Source organism: Salvelinus alpinus, chromosome 20 (genome assembly GCF_045679555.1).
Source record: "Salvelinus alpinus chromosome 20, SLU_Salpinus.1, whole genome shotgun sequence".
Classification (NCBI taxonomy): Eukaryota; Metazoa; Chordata; class Actinopteri; order Salmoniformes; family Salmonidae; genus Salvelinus; species Salvelinus alpinus.
Genome location: NC_092105.1, coordinates 1544841 through 1560689, shown reverse-complemented (window position 1 = coordinate 1560689; position 15849 = coordinate 1544841). Strand labels below are relative to the sequence as shown.

The following is a 15849-nucleotide window of genomic DNA, read 5'->3' as shown; positions in this document are numbered from 1 at the left end:
AGTCACCACCAAAGCCAATTCCTCCTTTGGCCGCCTTTCCTTCCAGTTCTCTGCTGCCAATGACTGGAACGAACTACAAAAATCTCAAACTGGAAACACTTATCTCCCTCACTAGCTTTAAGCACCAGCTGTCAGAGCAGCTCATAGATTACTGCACCTGTACATAGCCCATCTATAATTTAGCCCAAATAACTACCTCTCCCCCCCACTGTATTTATTTATTTATTTTGCTCCTTTGCACATTCTTCCACTGCAAATCTACCATTCCAGTGTTTTACTTGCTATATTGTATTTACTTCACCACCATGGCCTTTTTTTGCCTTTACCTCCCTTATCTCACCTCATTTGCTCACATTGTATATAGACTTATTTTTCTACTGTATTATTGACTGTATGTTTGTTTTACTCCATGTGTAACTCTGTGTTGTATGTGTCACACTGCTTTGCTTTATCTTGGCCAGGTCACTGTTGACTTGTTCTCAACTAACCTACCTGGTTAAATAAAGGTGAAATAAAAAATAAATTAAAACTTTATGTTGATGTGTATTAAAGGAATAGTTTGGGATTCTGGAAATAAAGCCCTTTCTTTTTTCATTTTTTTTACCCCCTTTTCTCCCCAATTTTCGTGGTATCCAATCGCTAGTAATTACTATCTTGTCTCATTGCTACAACTCCCGTACGGGCTCGGGAGAGACGAAGGTCGAAAGCCATGCGTCCTCCGAATCACAACCCAACCAAGCCGCACTGCTTCTTAACACAGCGCGCCTCCAACCCGGAAGCCAGCCGCACCAATGTGTCGGAGGAAACACCGTGCACCTGGCCCCCTCGGTTAGCGCGCCCTGCGCCCGGCCCGCCACAGGAGTCGCTGGAGCGCGATGAGACAAGGATATCCCTACCGGCCAAACCCTCCCTAACCCGGACGACGCTAGGCCAATTGTGCGTCGCCACACGGACCTCCCGGTCGCGGCCGGCTGCGACAGAGCCTGGGCGCGAATCCAGAGACTCTGGTGGCGCAGCTAGCACTGCGATGCAGTGCCCTAGACCACTGCGCCACCCGGGAGGCCATAAAGCCCTTTCTTTATCTGCTTCCCCAGAGTCAGATCAGATCAAAGTTTTAAACCATTTTTATGTCTCTGGGTCCAGTATGAAGGAAGTTACAAGGTAGTTTTGCGAGCCAATGCTAACTAGCATTAGCTCAATAACTATTTGCGCTAACGCTAGTTAGCAAATTCCTTCAAACTGAACGCAGCCAAAAAAAATGTATCCACATGTTCATCTGCCTCTGGGGAAGTAGATAAAGGGCGTATCCCAAAATCCCAACCTATCCCTTTAACTAGCTGAGAGATGTGATTATACAGTAAGGTCTACATGCTAACAGGCTTGTTCCTGTGTGTGTGTGTTCACCTCTCGTTCTGCAGTGTGGTGGTCATGGGGTTAACAGTAGGACTGACAGACTTGGTCCTGTGTGTGTGTGTGTGTGTGTTCACCTCTCGTTCTGCAGTGTGGTGGTCATGGGGTTAACAGTAGGACTGACAGACTTGGTCCTGTCCCAGATCTGCAGCAGTTCAGCCATGCGCTCCTCTGCACACTGAGCGGTCAGCCTGGCCTCAGCATCCTGGTCCCAGCAGTCCTCCATGGTCTCCTTCAGGGAACGCACCGCCTGGGGGAAGGTTACAGAGGCTAACACACACCATACCACACACACCACAGGTCTCACCAGGCTGTTTTCCTTCCAGGCTTCAGGGAACGTACCGCCTGGGGGGAACCGTAGTTACACATCTAAATCCTATTCTCAGACACTCTACATCGCAATGGTCTCCTCCCCTTCATCTGCATTGATTAAAGGGGTCTTGCCAGGTGAGACCAGAATGGTGGAAGATCAGCATCAGCTTTCACCTTCAGCTTCACCTCTCGGATGAGTTCAATGAGGGAGAGGAGCGAGGCTCGGGAAAGAGACTAGGAGCGAGGCTCGGGAAAGAGGCTAGGAGTGAGGCTCGGGAAAGAGCCTAGGAGCGAGGCTTGGAAAGAGGCTAGGAGCGAGGATAGGGGCGAGCCTCGGGAAAGAGGCTAGGAGCGAGGCTCGGGAAAGAGGCTAGGAGCGAGGCTAGGAGCGACGTTAGGAGCGAGGCTAGGAGCGAGGCTAGGAGCGAGGCTCGGGAAAGAGGCTAGGAGCGAGGCTCGGGAAAGAGGCTAGGAGCGAGACTCGGGAAAGAGGCTAGGAGTGAGGCTAGGAGCAAGGCTCGGGAAAGAGGCTAGGAGCGAGGCTTGGAAAGAGGCTAGGGGCGAGGCTAGGAGCGAGGCTCGGGAAAGAGGCTAGGAGCGAGACTAGGAGCGACGTTAGGAGCGAGGCTAGGAGCGAGGCTCGGGAAAGAGGCTAGGAGCGAGGCTCGGGAAAGAGGCTAGGAGCGAGGCTTGGAAAGAGGCTAGGAGCGAGACTCGGGAAAGAGGCTAGGGGCGAGGCTAGGAGCGAGGCTCGGGAAAGAGGCTAGGAGCGAGACTAGGAGCGACGTTAGGAGCGAGGCTAGGAGCGAGACTCGGGAAAGAGGCTAGGAGCGAGGCTCGGGAAAGAGGCTAGGAGCGAGGCTAGGAGCAAGGCTCGGGAAAGAGGCTAGGAGCGAGGCTCGGGAAAGAGGCTAGGAGCGAGGCTCGGAGCGAGGCTCAGGAAAGAGGCTAGGAGCGAGGCTCGGGAAAGAGGCTAGGAGCGAGGCTAGGAGCGAGGCTCGGGAAAGAGGCTAGGAGCGAGGCTAGGAGCGAGGCTCGGGAAAGAGGCTAGGAGCGAGGCTAGGAGCGACGTTAGGAGCGAGGCTAGGAGCGAGGCTCGGGAAAGAGGCTAGGAGCGAGGCTCGGGAAAGAGGCTAGGAGCGAGGCTCGGGAAAGAGGCTAGGAGCGAGGCTAGGAGCGACGTTAGGAGCGAGGCTAGGAGCGAGGCTAGGAGCGAGACTCGGGAAAGAGGCTAGGAGCGAGGCTCGGGAAAGAGGCTAGGAGCGAGGCTCGGGAAAGAGGCTAGGAGCGAGACTCGGGAAAGAGGCTAGGAGTGAGGCTAGGAGCAAGGCTCGGGAAAGAGGCTAGGAGCGAGGCTTGGAAAGAGGCTAGGAGCGAGACTCGGGAAAGAGGCTAGGAGCGAGGCTCGGGAAAGAGGCTAGGAGCGAGGCTAGGAGCAAGGCTCGGGAAAGAGGCTAGGAGCGAGGCTTGGAAAGAGGCTAGGAGCGAGACTCGGGAAAGAGGCTAGGAGCGAGGCTCGGGAAAGAGGCTAGGAGCGAGGCTTGGAAAGAGGCTAGAAGCGAGACTCGGGAAAGAGGCTAGGGGCGAGGCTAGGAGCGAGGCTCGGGAAAGAGGCTAGGAGCGAGGCTAGGAGCAAGGCTCGGGAAAGAGGCTAGGAGCGAGGCTCGGGAAAGAGGCTAGGAGCGAGGCTCGGAGCGAGGCTCAGGAAAGAGGCTAGGAGCGAGGCTCGGGAAAGAGGCTAGGAGCGAGGCTAGTTGCAAGGCTCGGGAAAGAGGCTAGGGGCGAGGCTAGGAGCGAGGCTCGGGAAAGAGGCTAGGAGCGAGGCTAGGAGCGACGTTAGGAGCGAGACTAGGAGCGAGACTCGGGAAAGAGGCTAGGAGCGAGGCTCGGGAAAGACGCTAGGAGCGAGGCTCGGGAAAGAGGCTAGGAGCGAGGCTAGGAGCGACGTTAGGAGCGAGGCTAGGAGCGAGGCTAGGAGCGAGACTCGGGAAAGAGGCTAGGAGCGAGGCTCGGGAAAGAGGCTAGGAGCGAGGCTCGGGAAAGAGGCTAGGAGCGAGACTCGGGAAAGAGGCTAGGAGTGAGGCTAGGAGCAAGGCTCGGGAAAGAGGCTAGGAGCGAGGCTTGGAAAGAGGCTAGGAGCGAGACTCGGGAAAGAGGCTAGGGGCGAGCCTAGGAGCGAGGCTCGGGAAAGAGGCTAGGAGCGAGGCTCGGGAAAGAGGCTAGGAGCGAGGCTCGGGAAAGAGGCTAGGAGCGAGGCTCGGGAAAGAGGCTAGGAGCGAGGCTAGGAGCGACGTTAGGAGCGAGGCTAGGAGCGAGGCTAGGAGCGAGACTCGGGAAAGAGGCTAGGAGCGAGGCTCGGGAAAGAGGCTAGGAGCGAGGCTCGGGAAAGAGGCTAGGAGCGAGACTCGGGAAAGAGGCTAGGAGTGAGGCTAGGAGCAAGGCTCGGGAAAGAGGCTAGGAGCGAGGCTTGGAAAGAGGCTAGGGGCGAGGCTAGGAGCGAGGCTCGGGAAAGAGGCTAGGAGCGAGGCTCGGGAAAGAGGCTAGGAGCGAGGCTTGGAAAGAGGCTAGGAGCGAGACTCGGGAAAGAGGCTAGGGGCGAGGCTAGGAGCGAGGCTCGGGAAAGAGGCTAGGAGCGAGGCTAGGAGCGACGTTAGGAGCGAGGCTAGGAGCGAGACTCGGGAAAGAGGCTAGGAGCGAGGCTCGGGAAAGAGGCTAGGAGCGAGGCTAGGAGCAAGGCTCGGGAAAGAGGCTGGGAGCGAGGCTCGGGAAAGAGGCTAGGAGCGAGGCTCGGAGCGAGGCTCAGGAAAGAGGCTAGGAGCGAGGCTCGGGAAAGAGGCTAGGAGCGAGGCTAGTTGCAAGGCTCGGGAAAGAGGCTAGGAGCGAGGCTTGGAAAGAGGCTAGGAGCGAGACTCGGGAAAGAGGCTAGGGGCGAGGCTAGGAGCGAGGCTCGGGAAAGAGGCTAGGAGCGAGGCTCGGGAAAGAGGCTAGGAGCGAGGCTCGGGAAAGAGGCTAGGAGCGAGCCTCGGGAAAGAGGCTAGGAGCGAGACTTGGAAAGAGGCTAGGAGCGAGGCTCGGGAAAGAGGCTAGGAGCGAGAATTGGAAAGAGGCTAGGAGCGAGGCTCAGGTAAGAGGCTAGGGGCGAGGCTAGGAGCGAGACTCGGGAAAGGGGCTAGGAGCGAGCCTCGGGAAAGAGGCTAGGAGCGAGACTTGGAAAGAGGCTAGGAGCGAGGCTCGGGAAAGAGGCTAGGAGCGAGGCTCGGGAAAGAGGCTAGGAGTGAGGCTCGGGAAAGAGACTAGGAGCAAGGCTCGGAAAGAGGCTCGGGAAAGAGGCTAGGAGCGAGGCTCGGGAAAGAGGCTAGGAGCGAGGCTTGGAAAGAGGCTCGGGAAAGAGGTTAGGGGCGAGGCTCGGGAAAGAGGCTAGGAGCGAGGCTCGGGAAAGAGGCTAGGAGCGAGGCTCGGGAAAGAGGCTAGGAGCGAGGCTCGGGAAAGAGGCTAGGAGCGAGGCTAGGAGCGAGGCTCGGGTAAGAGGCTAGGAGCGAGGATAGGAGCGAGGCTAGGAGCGAGGCTCGGGAAAGAGGCTAGGAGCAAGGATAGGAGCGAGATTAGGAGCGAGATTAGGAGCGAAGATAGTAGCGTTGTTAGGAGCGAGTTAGGAGCGAGGGAAGGAGCGAGGGAAGGAGAAAGGCTCGGATACGAGGCTAGGAGCGAGGCTCGGAGCGAGATTAGGAGCGAGATTAGGAGCGAGATTAGGAGCGAGATTAGGAGCAAGGATAGGAGCGAGGTTAGGAGCGAGACTAGGAGCGTTGTTAGGAGCGAGGGTAGGAGCGAGGGTAGGAGCAAAGCTCGGATACGAGGCTAGGAGCGAGGCTCGGAGCGAGATTAGGAGCGAGATTAGGAGCGAGATTAGGAGCGTTGTTAGGAGCGAGGGTAGGAGCGAGGGTAGGAGCGAGGGTAGGAGCGAGGCTAGGAGCGAGGCTCGGAGCGAGGCTAGGAGCGAGGCTAGGAGCGAGGGTAGAAGCGAGGCTAGGAGCGAGGCTCGGGAAAGAGGCTAGGAGCAAGGATAGGAGCGAGGCTCGGGAAAGAGGCTAGGAGCAAGGATAGGAGCGAGGCTCGGGAAAGAGGCTAGGAGCAAGGATAGGAGCGAGGCTCGGAGCGAGATTAGGAGCGAGGATAGGAGCGAGATTAGGAGCGAGACTAGGAGAGTTGTTAGGAGCGAGTTAGGAGTGAGGGAAGGAGCGAGACTAGGAGAGTTGTTAGGAGCGAGTTAGGAGTGAGGGTAGGAGCGAGGCTAGGAGCGAGGCTCGGAGCGAGGCTAGGAGCGAGGCTAGGAGCGAGGCTCGGAGCGAGGGTGGGAGAGAGGGTGGGAGAGAGGGTGGGAGCGAGGCTTGGAGAGAGGCTTGGAGAGAGGTTTGGAGTGAGGCTCGGAGTGAGGCTCGGAGCGAGGTTAGGAGTGAGACTCGGAGCGAGGCCAAACACACATGTAAGGGCAGGACAATAGTAGTCAGGCTCACCAGGCTGTTCTCCTTCCAGGCCTCAGGGAACTTGGGTCTCTCTTTCTCTCTGGACACCAGGACCTGCATGTCCTCAAAGGAGGGGTGGTTCCCTGCCTCTGCCTGGAACGCCACCTGATAGTCAGGCACCGCCTCTCCTGGAGGACACAGAGACGCTGTGTTACACCGAGTTACACCGTTAAATGTTCCTGTACTATCTGGAGAGCAACACCTCAACTCAAGCTAGACCTACACACACTGACAGAGAAGGGGTTAAGTCAGGAGAGCACGGTAGAATGCATATTGAGAAACACCCAGTGAGTCAGGAGAGCACGGTAGAATGCATATTGAGAAACACCCAGTGAGTCAGGAGAGCACGGTAGAATGCATATTGAGAAACACCCAGTGAGTCAGGGGAGCACGGTAGAATGCATATTGAGAAACACCCATGGAATCTGTTTCTAGAACATTCTTTGCTCACTGTGTTTATACGGAGCCTTCAGAAAGTATTCATACCCCTTGACTTTTCCCACATTTTGTTGTGTTACAGCCTGAATTTAAAATGGATTAAACTGAGATGTTGTGTTACTGGCCTCCACACAATACCCCGTAATGTCAAAGTGGACATTTTTACAAATTAAATAAAAATAAAAGCACACATTTCTTGAATCAATAAGTATTCAACCTCTTTGTTATGGCAAGAATACATAAGTTCAGGAGTAAAAATGTGCTTATTAACAAGTCACATAATAAGTTGCTTGGACTCACTCTGTGTGCAATAATAGTGTTTAACATCTCTGTACCCCACACATACAATTATCTGTAAGGTCCCTCAGTCGAGGAGTGAATTTCAAACACAGATTCAACCACACAGACCAGTGAGGTTTTCCAATTCCTCGCAAAGAAGGGCACCTATTGGTAGATGGGTAAAACATTTTTTTTTTTTTTTTAAATAGCAGATATTGAATATCCCTTTGAGCATGGTGAAGTTATTAATTACACTTTGGATGGTGTATCAATACACCCAGTCACTACAAAGATGCAGGTGTCCTTCCTAACTCAGTTGCCAGAGAGGAAGGAAACTGCTCAGGGATTTCACCATGAGGTCAATGGTGACTTTAAAACAGTTAGTGTTTAATAGCTGTGATAGGAGAAAACTGAGGATGGATCAACAACATTGTAGTTACTCCATAATACTAACCTAAATAACAGGGTGAAAAGAAGGAAGCCTGTACAGAATAAAAATATTCCAAAACATTCATCCTGTTTGCAACAAGGGACTAAAGAAATACTGCAAAAAATATAGGCAAAGCAATTCCCTTTTTGTCCTGAATACAAAGTGTTATGTTTGGGGCAAATACAATACAACACATCACTTAGTACCCCCTCTCTATATTTTCAAGCATAGTGGTGTCTGCATCATGTTATGTGTATGCTTGTAATTGTTAAGGACTGGGGAGTTTTCCAGGATAAAAAAATAACAGAATGGAACTAGACACAGGCAAAATCATAGAGGAAAGCCTTGTTCAGATGAATTCACATTTCAGCAGGACAATAATGTAAAGCACAACTCCAACTCTACCATGGAGTTTCTTACCAAGAAGACAGAGAATGTTCCTGAGTGGCCGAGTTACAGTTTTGACTTAAATCTACTTGACAATCTATGGCAAGACCTGTAAATGGTTGTCTAGCAATGATCAACAACCAACTTGACAGAGCTTGAAGAATTCTGAAATTAATAAATGGGCAAATATAGTGCAATCCAGGTGTGGAAAGCTGTTAGAGACTTACCCAGAAGGACTCACAGCTCTTAGAGACTCACCCAGAAGGACTCACAGCTCTTAGAATCTCACCCAGAAAGACTCACAGCTGTTAGAGACTCACCCAGAAAGACTCACAGCTGTTAGAGACTTACCCAGAAAGACTCACAGCTGTTAGAGACTCACCCAGAAAGACTCACAGCTCTTAGAGACTTACCCAGAAAGACTCACAGCTGTTAGAGACTCACCCAGAAAGACTCACAGCTCTTAGAGACTTACCCAGAAAGACTCACAGCTGTTAGAGACTTACCCAGAAAGACTAGCAGCTCTTAGAGACTTACCCAGAAAGACTAGCAGCTCTTAGAGACTTACCCAAAAAGACTAGCAGCTCTTAGAGACTTACCCAGAAGGACTCCCAGCTGTTAGAGACTCACCCAGAAAGACTCCCAGCTGTAATCACTACTAAAGGTGATTCTAACAGGTATTGACTCAGGGGGTTGAATACTTATGTAAATGAGATTTCTGTAACTCATTTTCAATACATTTGCTAACATTTCCAAAAACATATTTCACTTTGTCATTATGGGGCATTGTGTGTAGATGGATAAGAAAAATATATATTTAATCTATTTTGAATTCAGGCTATAACAACAACATGTAGAATAAGGGGTATGAATACTGTCTGAAGGCTCTGTATATCGGAGTCGTGTTGTTGGAACGCGTAGCTGGCCTCTCTGTTGCACCTGATCTCCCCTCCTCGCTCATATCTTTCACCCTCATGTATTTCCATTGTTAGAGGAGTCAGTCGACCATCTTGTCAATATAATAGATCATTTTTGATACACCTCATGAAGGGTCTCCCAGTAGACGAGGCCCAGGGTCAGAGGTCAGGGTTATTATCTGGGAAGAGGTCAGTACACCTCATGAAGGGTCTCCCAGTAGACGAGGCCCAGGGTCAGAGGTCAGGGTTATTACCTGGGAAGAGGTCAGTACACCTCATGAAGGTCTCCCAGTAGACGAGGCCCAGGGTTAGAGGTCAGGGTTATTACCTGGGAAGAGGTCAGTACACCTCATGAAGGTCTCCCAGTAGACGAGGCCCAGGGTTAGAGGTCAGGGTTATTACCTGGGAAGAGGTCAGTACACCTCATGAAGGTCTCCCAGTAGACGAGGCCCAGGGTCAGAGGTCAGGGTTATTACCTGGGAAGAGGTCAGTACACCTCATGAAGGTCTCCCAGTAGACGAGGCCCAGGGTCAGAGGTCAGGGTTATTACCTGGGAAGAGGTCAGTACACCTCATGAAGGGTCTCCCAGTAGACGAGGCCCAGGGTCAGAGGTCAGGGTTATTACATGGGAAGAGGTCAGTACACCTCATGAAGGTCTCCCAGTAGACGAGGCCCAGGGTCAGAGGTCAGGGTTATTACCTGGGAAGAGGTCAGTACACCTCATGAAGGTCTCCCAGTAGACGAGGCCCAGGGTTAGAGGTCAGGGTTATTACCTGGGAAGAGGTCAGTACACCTCATGAAGGTCTCCCAGTAGACGAGGCCCAGGGTCAGAGGTCAGGGTTATTACCTGGGAAGAGGTCAGTACACCTCATGAAGGTCTCCCAGTAGACGAGGCCCAGGGTCAGAGGTCAGGGTTATTACCTGGGAAGAGGTCAGTACACCTCATGAAGGTCTCCCAGTAGACGAGGCCCAGGGTCAGAGGTCAGGGTTATTACCTGGGAAGAGGTCAGTACACCTCATGAAGGTCTCCCAGTAGACGAGGCCCAGGGCGTACATGTCCACCTGCTTCAGAGCCGACTCACAGTCCCTCAGGTTCACCGCCCCCTCCAGAACCTCTGGGGCCATGTAGCGGATCGTTCCCACCTGGAGATAGACAGAACCAGTGTTATAATTCTACACTAACCCTCCAGAACCTCTGGGACCATGTAGTGGACTGGACCCACCTGGAGAGAGACAGAAGCAGTGTTATAACTCTACACTAACCCTCCAGAACCTCTGGGACCATGTAGTGGACTGGACCCACCTGGAGAGAGACAGAACCAGTGTTATAACTACACTAACCCTCCAGAACCTCTTCTGACTAAACTCACTGATGGCAGCGTTCTCCTCCTCTCCAGGCCTGACCACCTGGGGTTAGGGTTAGGGTTAAAGGTTAGGGACTCACCTCACTGATGGCAGCGTTCTCCTCCTCTCCAGGTCTGACCACCTGGGGTTAGGGTTAGAGGTCAGGGGTTAGGGACTCACCTCACTGATGGCAGCGTTCTCCTCCTCTCCAGGCCTGACCAGTCTGTTCCCCGTCAGCTTCATGGACAGACCAAAGTCACTGATCACACACGTCCCATCGTTCTTTACTAGAACATTCCTGCTGTTTAGGTCCCTGTGAGATATGGCTGGCTTGTAGATGTCTGGAAGAGAGGGGAGGAAGGGAGGGAGGAAGAAGAGAGAGAGAAAAGAGGAGGGAGAGAAAGAGGGAGAGAGGAAGGAAGAGCGAGAGGAGGGAGGGAGGAGAAAGGTAGAGAGAGAGAGAAGAGGAGGGAGAGAGAGAGGAGGAAGGGCGAGAGAGAGAGAAGAGGAGGGAAGGAGGATGGTGAGAGAAGAGGGAGGGAGGAGGAAGGGTGACAGAGAGAGGAAAGAGGAGGGAGAAGGAAGGGCGAGAGAGAGAGGAGGAAGGGTGAGAGAGAGAAGAGGAGGGAGGGAGGAGGAAGGGCGAGAAAGAGAGAAGAGGAGGGAGTGAGACGGAAGGGTGAGAGAGAGAAGGAGGGAGGGAAGAGGAAGGGTGAGAGAGAGAAGGAGGGAGTGAGACGGAAGGGTGAGAGAGAGAAGGAGGGAGGGAAGAGGAAGGGGTGAGAGAGAAGGAGGGAGGGAGGAGGAAGGGCGGGAGGAAGGGAGGAGGAAGGGCGAGAGAGAGAAGAGGAGGGAGGGAGGAGGGGGAAGGGCAGGAGAGAGAGAAGAGGAGGGAGGAGGAAGGGAAAGAAGAGGAGGGAGGAGGAAGGGAGAGAGATAAGAGGAAGGCCCATTAGTATTTGAATGTCTCCATTACTGTCTGCTTTATGTTCATGTCATGACTTAGAGCGCATTGCTGAATACTGCAGTTAATACTATGGTTGAACTGCAATATTTCACTATATAACACAGTTAATACTATGGTTGAACTGCAATATTTCACTATATAACACAGTTAATACTATGGTTGAACTGCAATATTTCACTATATAACACAGTTAATACTATGGTTGAACTGCAATATTTCACTATATAACACAGTTAATACTATGGTTAAACTGCAATATTTCACTATATTCCACAGTTAATACTACGGTTAAACTGCAATATTTCACTATATAACACAGAGAGAGACAGACAGAAAGACACAGAGACAGACAGACACACAGAGAGAGAGATAGAGAGAGAGAGAGAGAGAGAGAGAGAGACAGAGATAGAGACACAGAGAGAGAGACAGACAGAGACAGAGAGAGAGACACAGACAGAGAGAGACAGAGAGAGAGAGACAGACAGAGATAGAGAGAGAGACACAGAGAGAGACAGAGAGAGAGACAGAGAGAGAGAGAGCAGCCCTATATGCCCCATCTTGATGCCTTCTCCCTAGCCAGAAGCCCAGCAGCCTGTAGTTTGATGAAGAACAGAACAGTGTGTTCGCTCTCTAGCATGACTCCATTCTCTCCACTGGGAGTAGAGGCTGATCTGATAAAACCAATTAGTGTATCTCTGTTTTCCTCCCTGGCTTTCTAAACATGACATAAGGGAGTAGAAATGCCATGGGCCTATTGGCTAACATATTCTGCTTTGGGAAAAACATGACTTACAACCTACATCATCATCATCATCAAATATCCTCCCTCTCCCCTCCTCCTCATCATACAGGCCTTGAGGTCTCAGTATAAGTCTGTGTTCTCAAGGATTTTTTATTCACACACAGACTGGGTTAAATATAGATGAAGGTCCCAGAGCTCTGACTCCTACCTCCTCTCAGCAGCTCAGTGTGCAGGTAGGCCAGCCACCGTGTAACAGAGTGTGTGAAGGTGACTCCTACCTCCTCTCAGCAGCTCAGTGTGCAGGTAGGCCAGCCACCGTGTGACAGAGTGTGTGAAGGTGACTCCTATCTCCTCTCAGCAGGTCAGTGTGCAGGTAGGCCAGGCCCCGTGTGACAGAGTGTGTGAAGGTGACTCCTACCTCCTCTCAGCAGCTCAGTGTGCAGGTAGGCCAGCCACCGTGTGACAGAGTGTGTGAAGGTGACTCCTACCTCCTCTCAGCAGCTCAGTGTGCAGGTAGGCCAGCCACCGTGTGACAGAGTGTGTGAAGGTGACTCCTACCTCCTCTCAGCAGCTCAGTGTGCAGGTAGGCCAGGCCCCGTGTGACAGAGCGTGTGAAGGTGACTCCTACCTCCTCTCAGCAGCTCAGTGTGCAGGTAGGCCAGGCCCCGTGTAACAGAGTGTGTGAAGGTGACTCCTACCTCCTCTCAGCAGCTCAGTGTGCAGGTAGGCCAGGCCCCGTGTGACAGAGCGTGTGAAGGTGACTCCTACCTCCTCTCAGCAGCTCAGTGTGCAGGTAGGCCAGGCCCCGTGTGACAGAGCGTGTGAAGGTGACTCCTACCTCCTCTCAGCAGGTCAGTGTGCAGGTAGGCCAGACACCGTGTGACAGAGTGTGTGAAGGTGACTCCTACCTCCTCTCAGCAGGTCAGTGTGCAGGTAGGCCAGCCCCGTGTGACAGAGTGTGTGAAGGTGACTCCTACCTCCTCTCAGCAGCTCAGTGTGCAGGTAGGCCAGGCCCCGTGTGACAGAGTGTGTGAAGGTGACTCCTACCTCCTCTCAGCAGCTCAGTGTGCAGGTAGGCCAGGCCCCGTGTGACAGAGTGTGTGAAGGTGACTCCTACCTCCTCTCAGCAGCTCAGTGTGCAGGTAGGCCAGGCCCCGTGTGACAGAGTGTGTGAAGGTGACTCCTACCTCCTCTCAGCAGCTCAGTGTGCAGGTAGGCCAGGCCCCGTGTGACAGAGTGTGTGAAGGTGACTCCTACCTCCTCTCAGCAGCTCAGTGTGCAGGTAGGCCAGGCCCCGTGTGACAGAGTGTGTGAAGGTGACTCCTACCTCCTCTCAGCAGCTCAGTGTGCAGGTAGGCCAGGCCCCGTGTAACAGAGTGTGTGAAGGTGACTCCTACCTCCTCTCAGCAGCTCAGTGTGCAGGTAGGCCAGGCCCCGTGTGACAGAGTGTGTGAAGGTGACTCCTACCTCCTCTCAGCAGCTCAGTGTGCAGGTAGGCCAGGCCCCGTGTGACAGAGCGTGTGAAGGTGACTCCTACCTCCTCTCAGCAGCTCAGTGTGCAGGTAGGCCAGCCCCGTGTGACAGAGTGTGTGAAGGTGACTCCTACCTCCTCTCAGCAGCTCAGTGTGCAGGTAGGCCAGGCCCCGTGTGACAGAGTGTGTGAAGGTGACTCCTACCTCCTCTCAGCAGCTCAGTGTGCAGGTAGGCCAGGCCCCGTGTGACAGAGTGTGTGAAGGTGACTCCTACCTCCTCTCAGCAGCTCAGTGTGCAGGTAGGCCAGGCCCCGTGTGACAGAGTGTGTGAAGGTGACTCCTACCTCCTCTCAGCAGCTCAGTGTGCAGGTAGGCCAGGCCCCGTGTGACAGAGTGTGTGAAGGTGACTCCTACCTCCTCTCAGCAGCTCAGTGTGCAGGTAGGCCAGCCACCGTGTGACAGAGTGTGTGAAGGTGACTCCTACCTCCTCTCAGCAGCTCAGTGTGCAGGTAGGCCAGGCCCCGTGTGACAGAGTGTGTGAAGGTGACTCCTACCTCCTCTCAGCAGCTCAGTGTGCAGGTAGGCCAGGCCCCGTGTGACAGAGCGTGTGAAGGTGACTCCTACCTCCTCTCAGCAGGTCAGTGTGCAGGTAGGCCAGACCCGTGTGACAGAGCGTGTGAAGGTGACTCCTACCTCCTCTCAGCAGGTCAGTGTGCAGGTAGGCCAGGCCCCGTGTGACAGAGCGTGTGAAGGTGACTCCTACCTCCTCTCAGCAGGTCAGTGTGCAGGTAGGCCAGCCCCGTGTGACAGAGTGTGTGAAGGTGACTCCTACCTCCTCTCAGCAGCTCAGTGTGCAGGTAGGCCAGCCACCGTGTGACAGAGTGTGTGAAGGTGACTCCTACCTCCTCTCAGCAGGTCAGTGTGCAGGTAGGCCAGCCCCGTGTGACAGAGTGTGTGAAGGTGACTCCTACCTCCTCTCAGCAGCTCAGTGTGCAGGTAGGCCAGCCACCGTGTGACAGAGTGTGTGAAGGTGACTCCTACCTCCTCTCAGCAGCTCAGTGTGCAGGTAGGCCAGGCCCCGTGTGACAGAGTGTGTGAAGGTGACTCCTACCTCCTCTCAGCAGCTCAGTGTGCAGGTAGGCCAGGCCCCGTGTGACAGAGTGTGTGAAGGTGACTCCTACCTCCTCTCAGCAGCTCGGTGTGCAGGTAGGCCAGCCACCGTGTGACAGAGTGTGTGAAGGTGACTCCTACCTCCTCTCAGCAGGTCAGTGTGCAGGTAGGCCAGGCCCCGTGTGACAGAGCGTGTGAAGGTGACTCCTACCTCCTCTCAGCAGCTCAGTGTGCAGGTAGGCCAGCCACCGTGTGACAGAGTGTGTGAAGGTGACTCCTACCTCCTCTCAGCAGCTCAGTGTGCAGGTAGGCCAGGCCCCGTGTGACAGAGTGTGTGAAGGTGACTCCTACCTCCTCTCAGCAGCTCAGTGTGCAGGTAGGCCAGCCACCGTGTGACAGAGTGTGTGAAGGTGACTCCTACCTCCTCTCAGCAGGTCAGTGTGCAGGTAGGCCAGCCCCGTGTGACAGAGCGTGTGAAGGTGACTCCTACCTCCTCTCAGCAGCTCAGTGTGCAGGTAGGCCAGGCCCCGTGTGACAGAGTGTGTGAGGCGACAACAGCTGACCCAGTCTCCTGTCTGTAGACTCAGGTACTGACACAGAGAACCCTGGAGAGGAGGACAACATGACTTTACTGTTTCATCGTGAGACAGTGGATGAAGTTTATGACTGCCTGGCTGGGCTTTGGGACAGTGGATGAAGTTTATGACTGCCTGGCTGGGCAGTGGATGAAGTTTATGACTGTCTGGCTGGGCAGTGGATGAATAATAGTAATATTCCAGTCAGGCCAGTGAGTACAGTACTCACATGAGGGTAATATTCCAGCCAGGCCAGTAGGTACAGTACTCACATGAGGGTAATACTCCAGCCAGGCCAGTAGGTACAGTACTCACATGAGGGTAATATTCCAGCCAGGCCAATGGGTACAGTACTCACATGAGGGTAGTACTCCATGACCAGCAGGTACTCCACGCGTCCGTCGGCTGTGAGTCTCTCGTCTCCTACGATGAATCGTGCGATGTTATCATGCTCCAGCAGGGGGACACGGTAGATGGCTCGCTCGTTAACAAAGTTCTGGCGGTTCTGGTAGGTGAACACCTTGACCGCCACGGGACGCTCGTCTAAAGAACCTTTATACACTGAGCCATACCGCCCACGACCAATCAACTGGGAGGGAGAAAGAGACAGAGAGTGAGAGAGAGAGAGAACGAGAGAGAGAGAGACAGAGAGAGGAAGAGAGAGAGGGGGATATCCATTATAAGCTGGTAAGGTGATAACACTGCCATTCTAGTCTTACCTCCTACAAACAAACGACCCTCCCTCTGGCTAGAAACAAACGACCCTCCCTCTGGCTAGAAACAAACGACCCTCCCTCTGGCTAGAAACAAACGACCCTCCCTCTGGCTAGAAACAAACGACCCTCCCTCTGGCTAGAAACAAACGACCCTCCCTCTGGCTAGAAACAAACGACCCTCCCTCTGGCTAGAAACAAACGACCCTCCCTCCGGCTAGAAATAAACGACC

General features: G+C 53.6%; 1 protein-coding gene across 1 annotated transcript in view; it reads right to left on the bottom strand.

The window, feature by feature from the left end:
- LOC139546196 (bone morphogenetic protein receptor type-2-like) overlaps nucleotides 1–15849 on the bottom strand; it is a 96833-nt gene that overhangs the window by 17020 nt on the left and 63964 nt on the right. Inside the window, exons 5-10 of the mRNA XM_071354297.1 lie at nucleotides 15262–15492; nucleotides 14819–14933; nucleotides 10218–10378; nucleotides 9689–9836; nucleotides 6234–6370; nucleotides 1488–1660 (exon numbers count right to left, since the gene is read on the bottom strand). Coding sequence (XP_071210398.1) covers nucleotides 1488–1660; nucleotides 6234–6370; nucleotides 9689–9836; nucleotides 10218–10378; nucleotides 14819–14933; nucleotides 15262–15492 — 965 coding nt within the window. The remainder of the gene's footprint in view (nucleotides 1–1487; nucleotides 1661–6233; nucleotides 6371–9688; nucleotides 9837–10217; nucleotides 10379–14818; nucleotides 14934–15261; nucleotides 15493–15849) is intronic.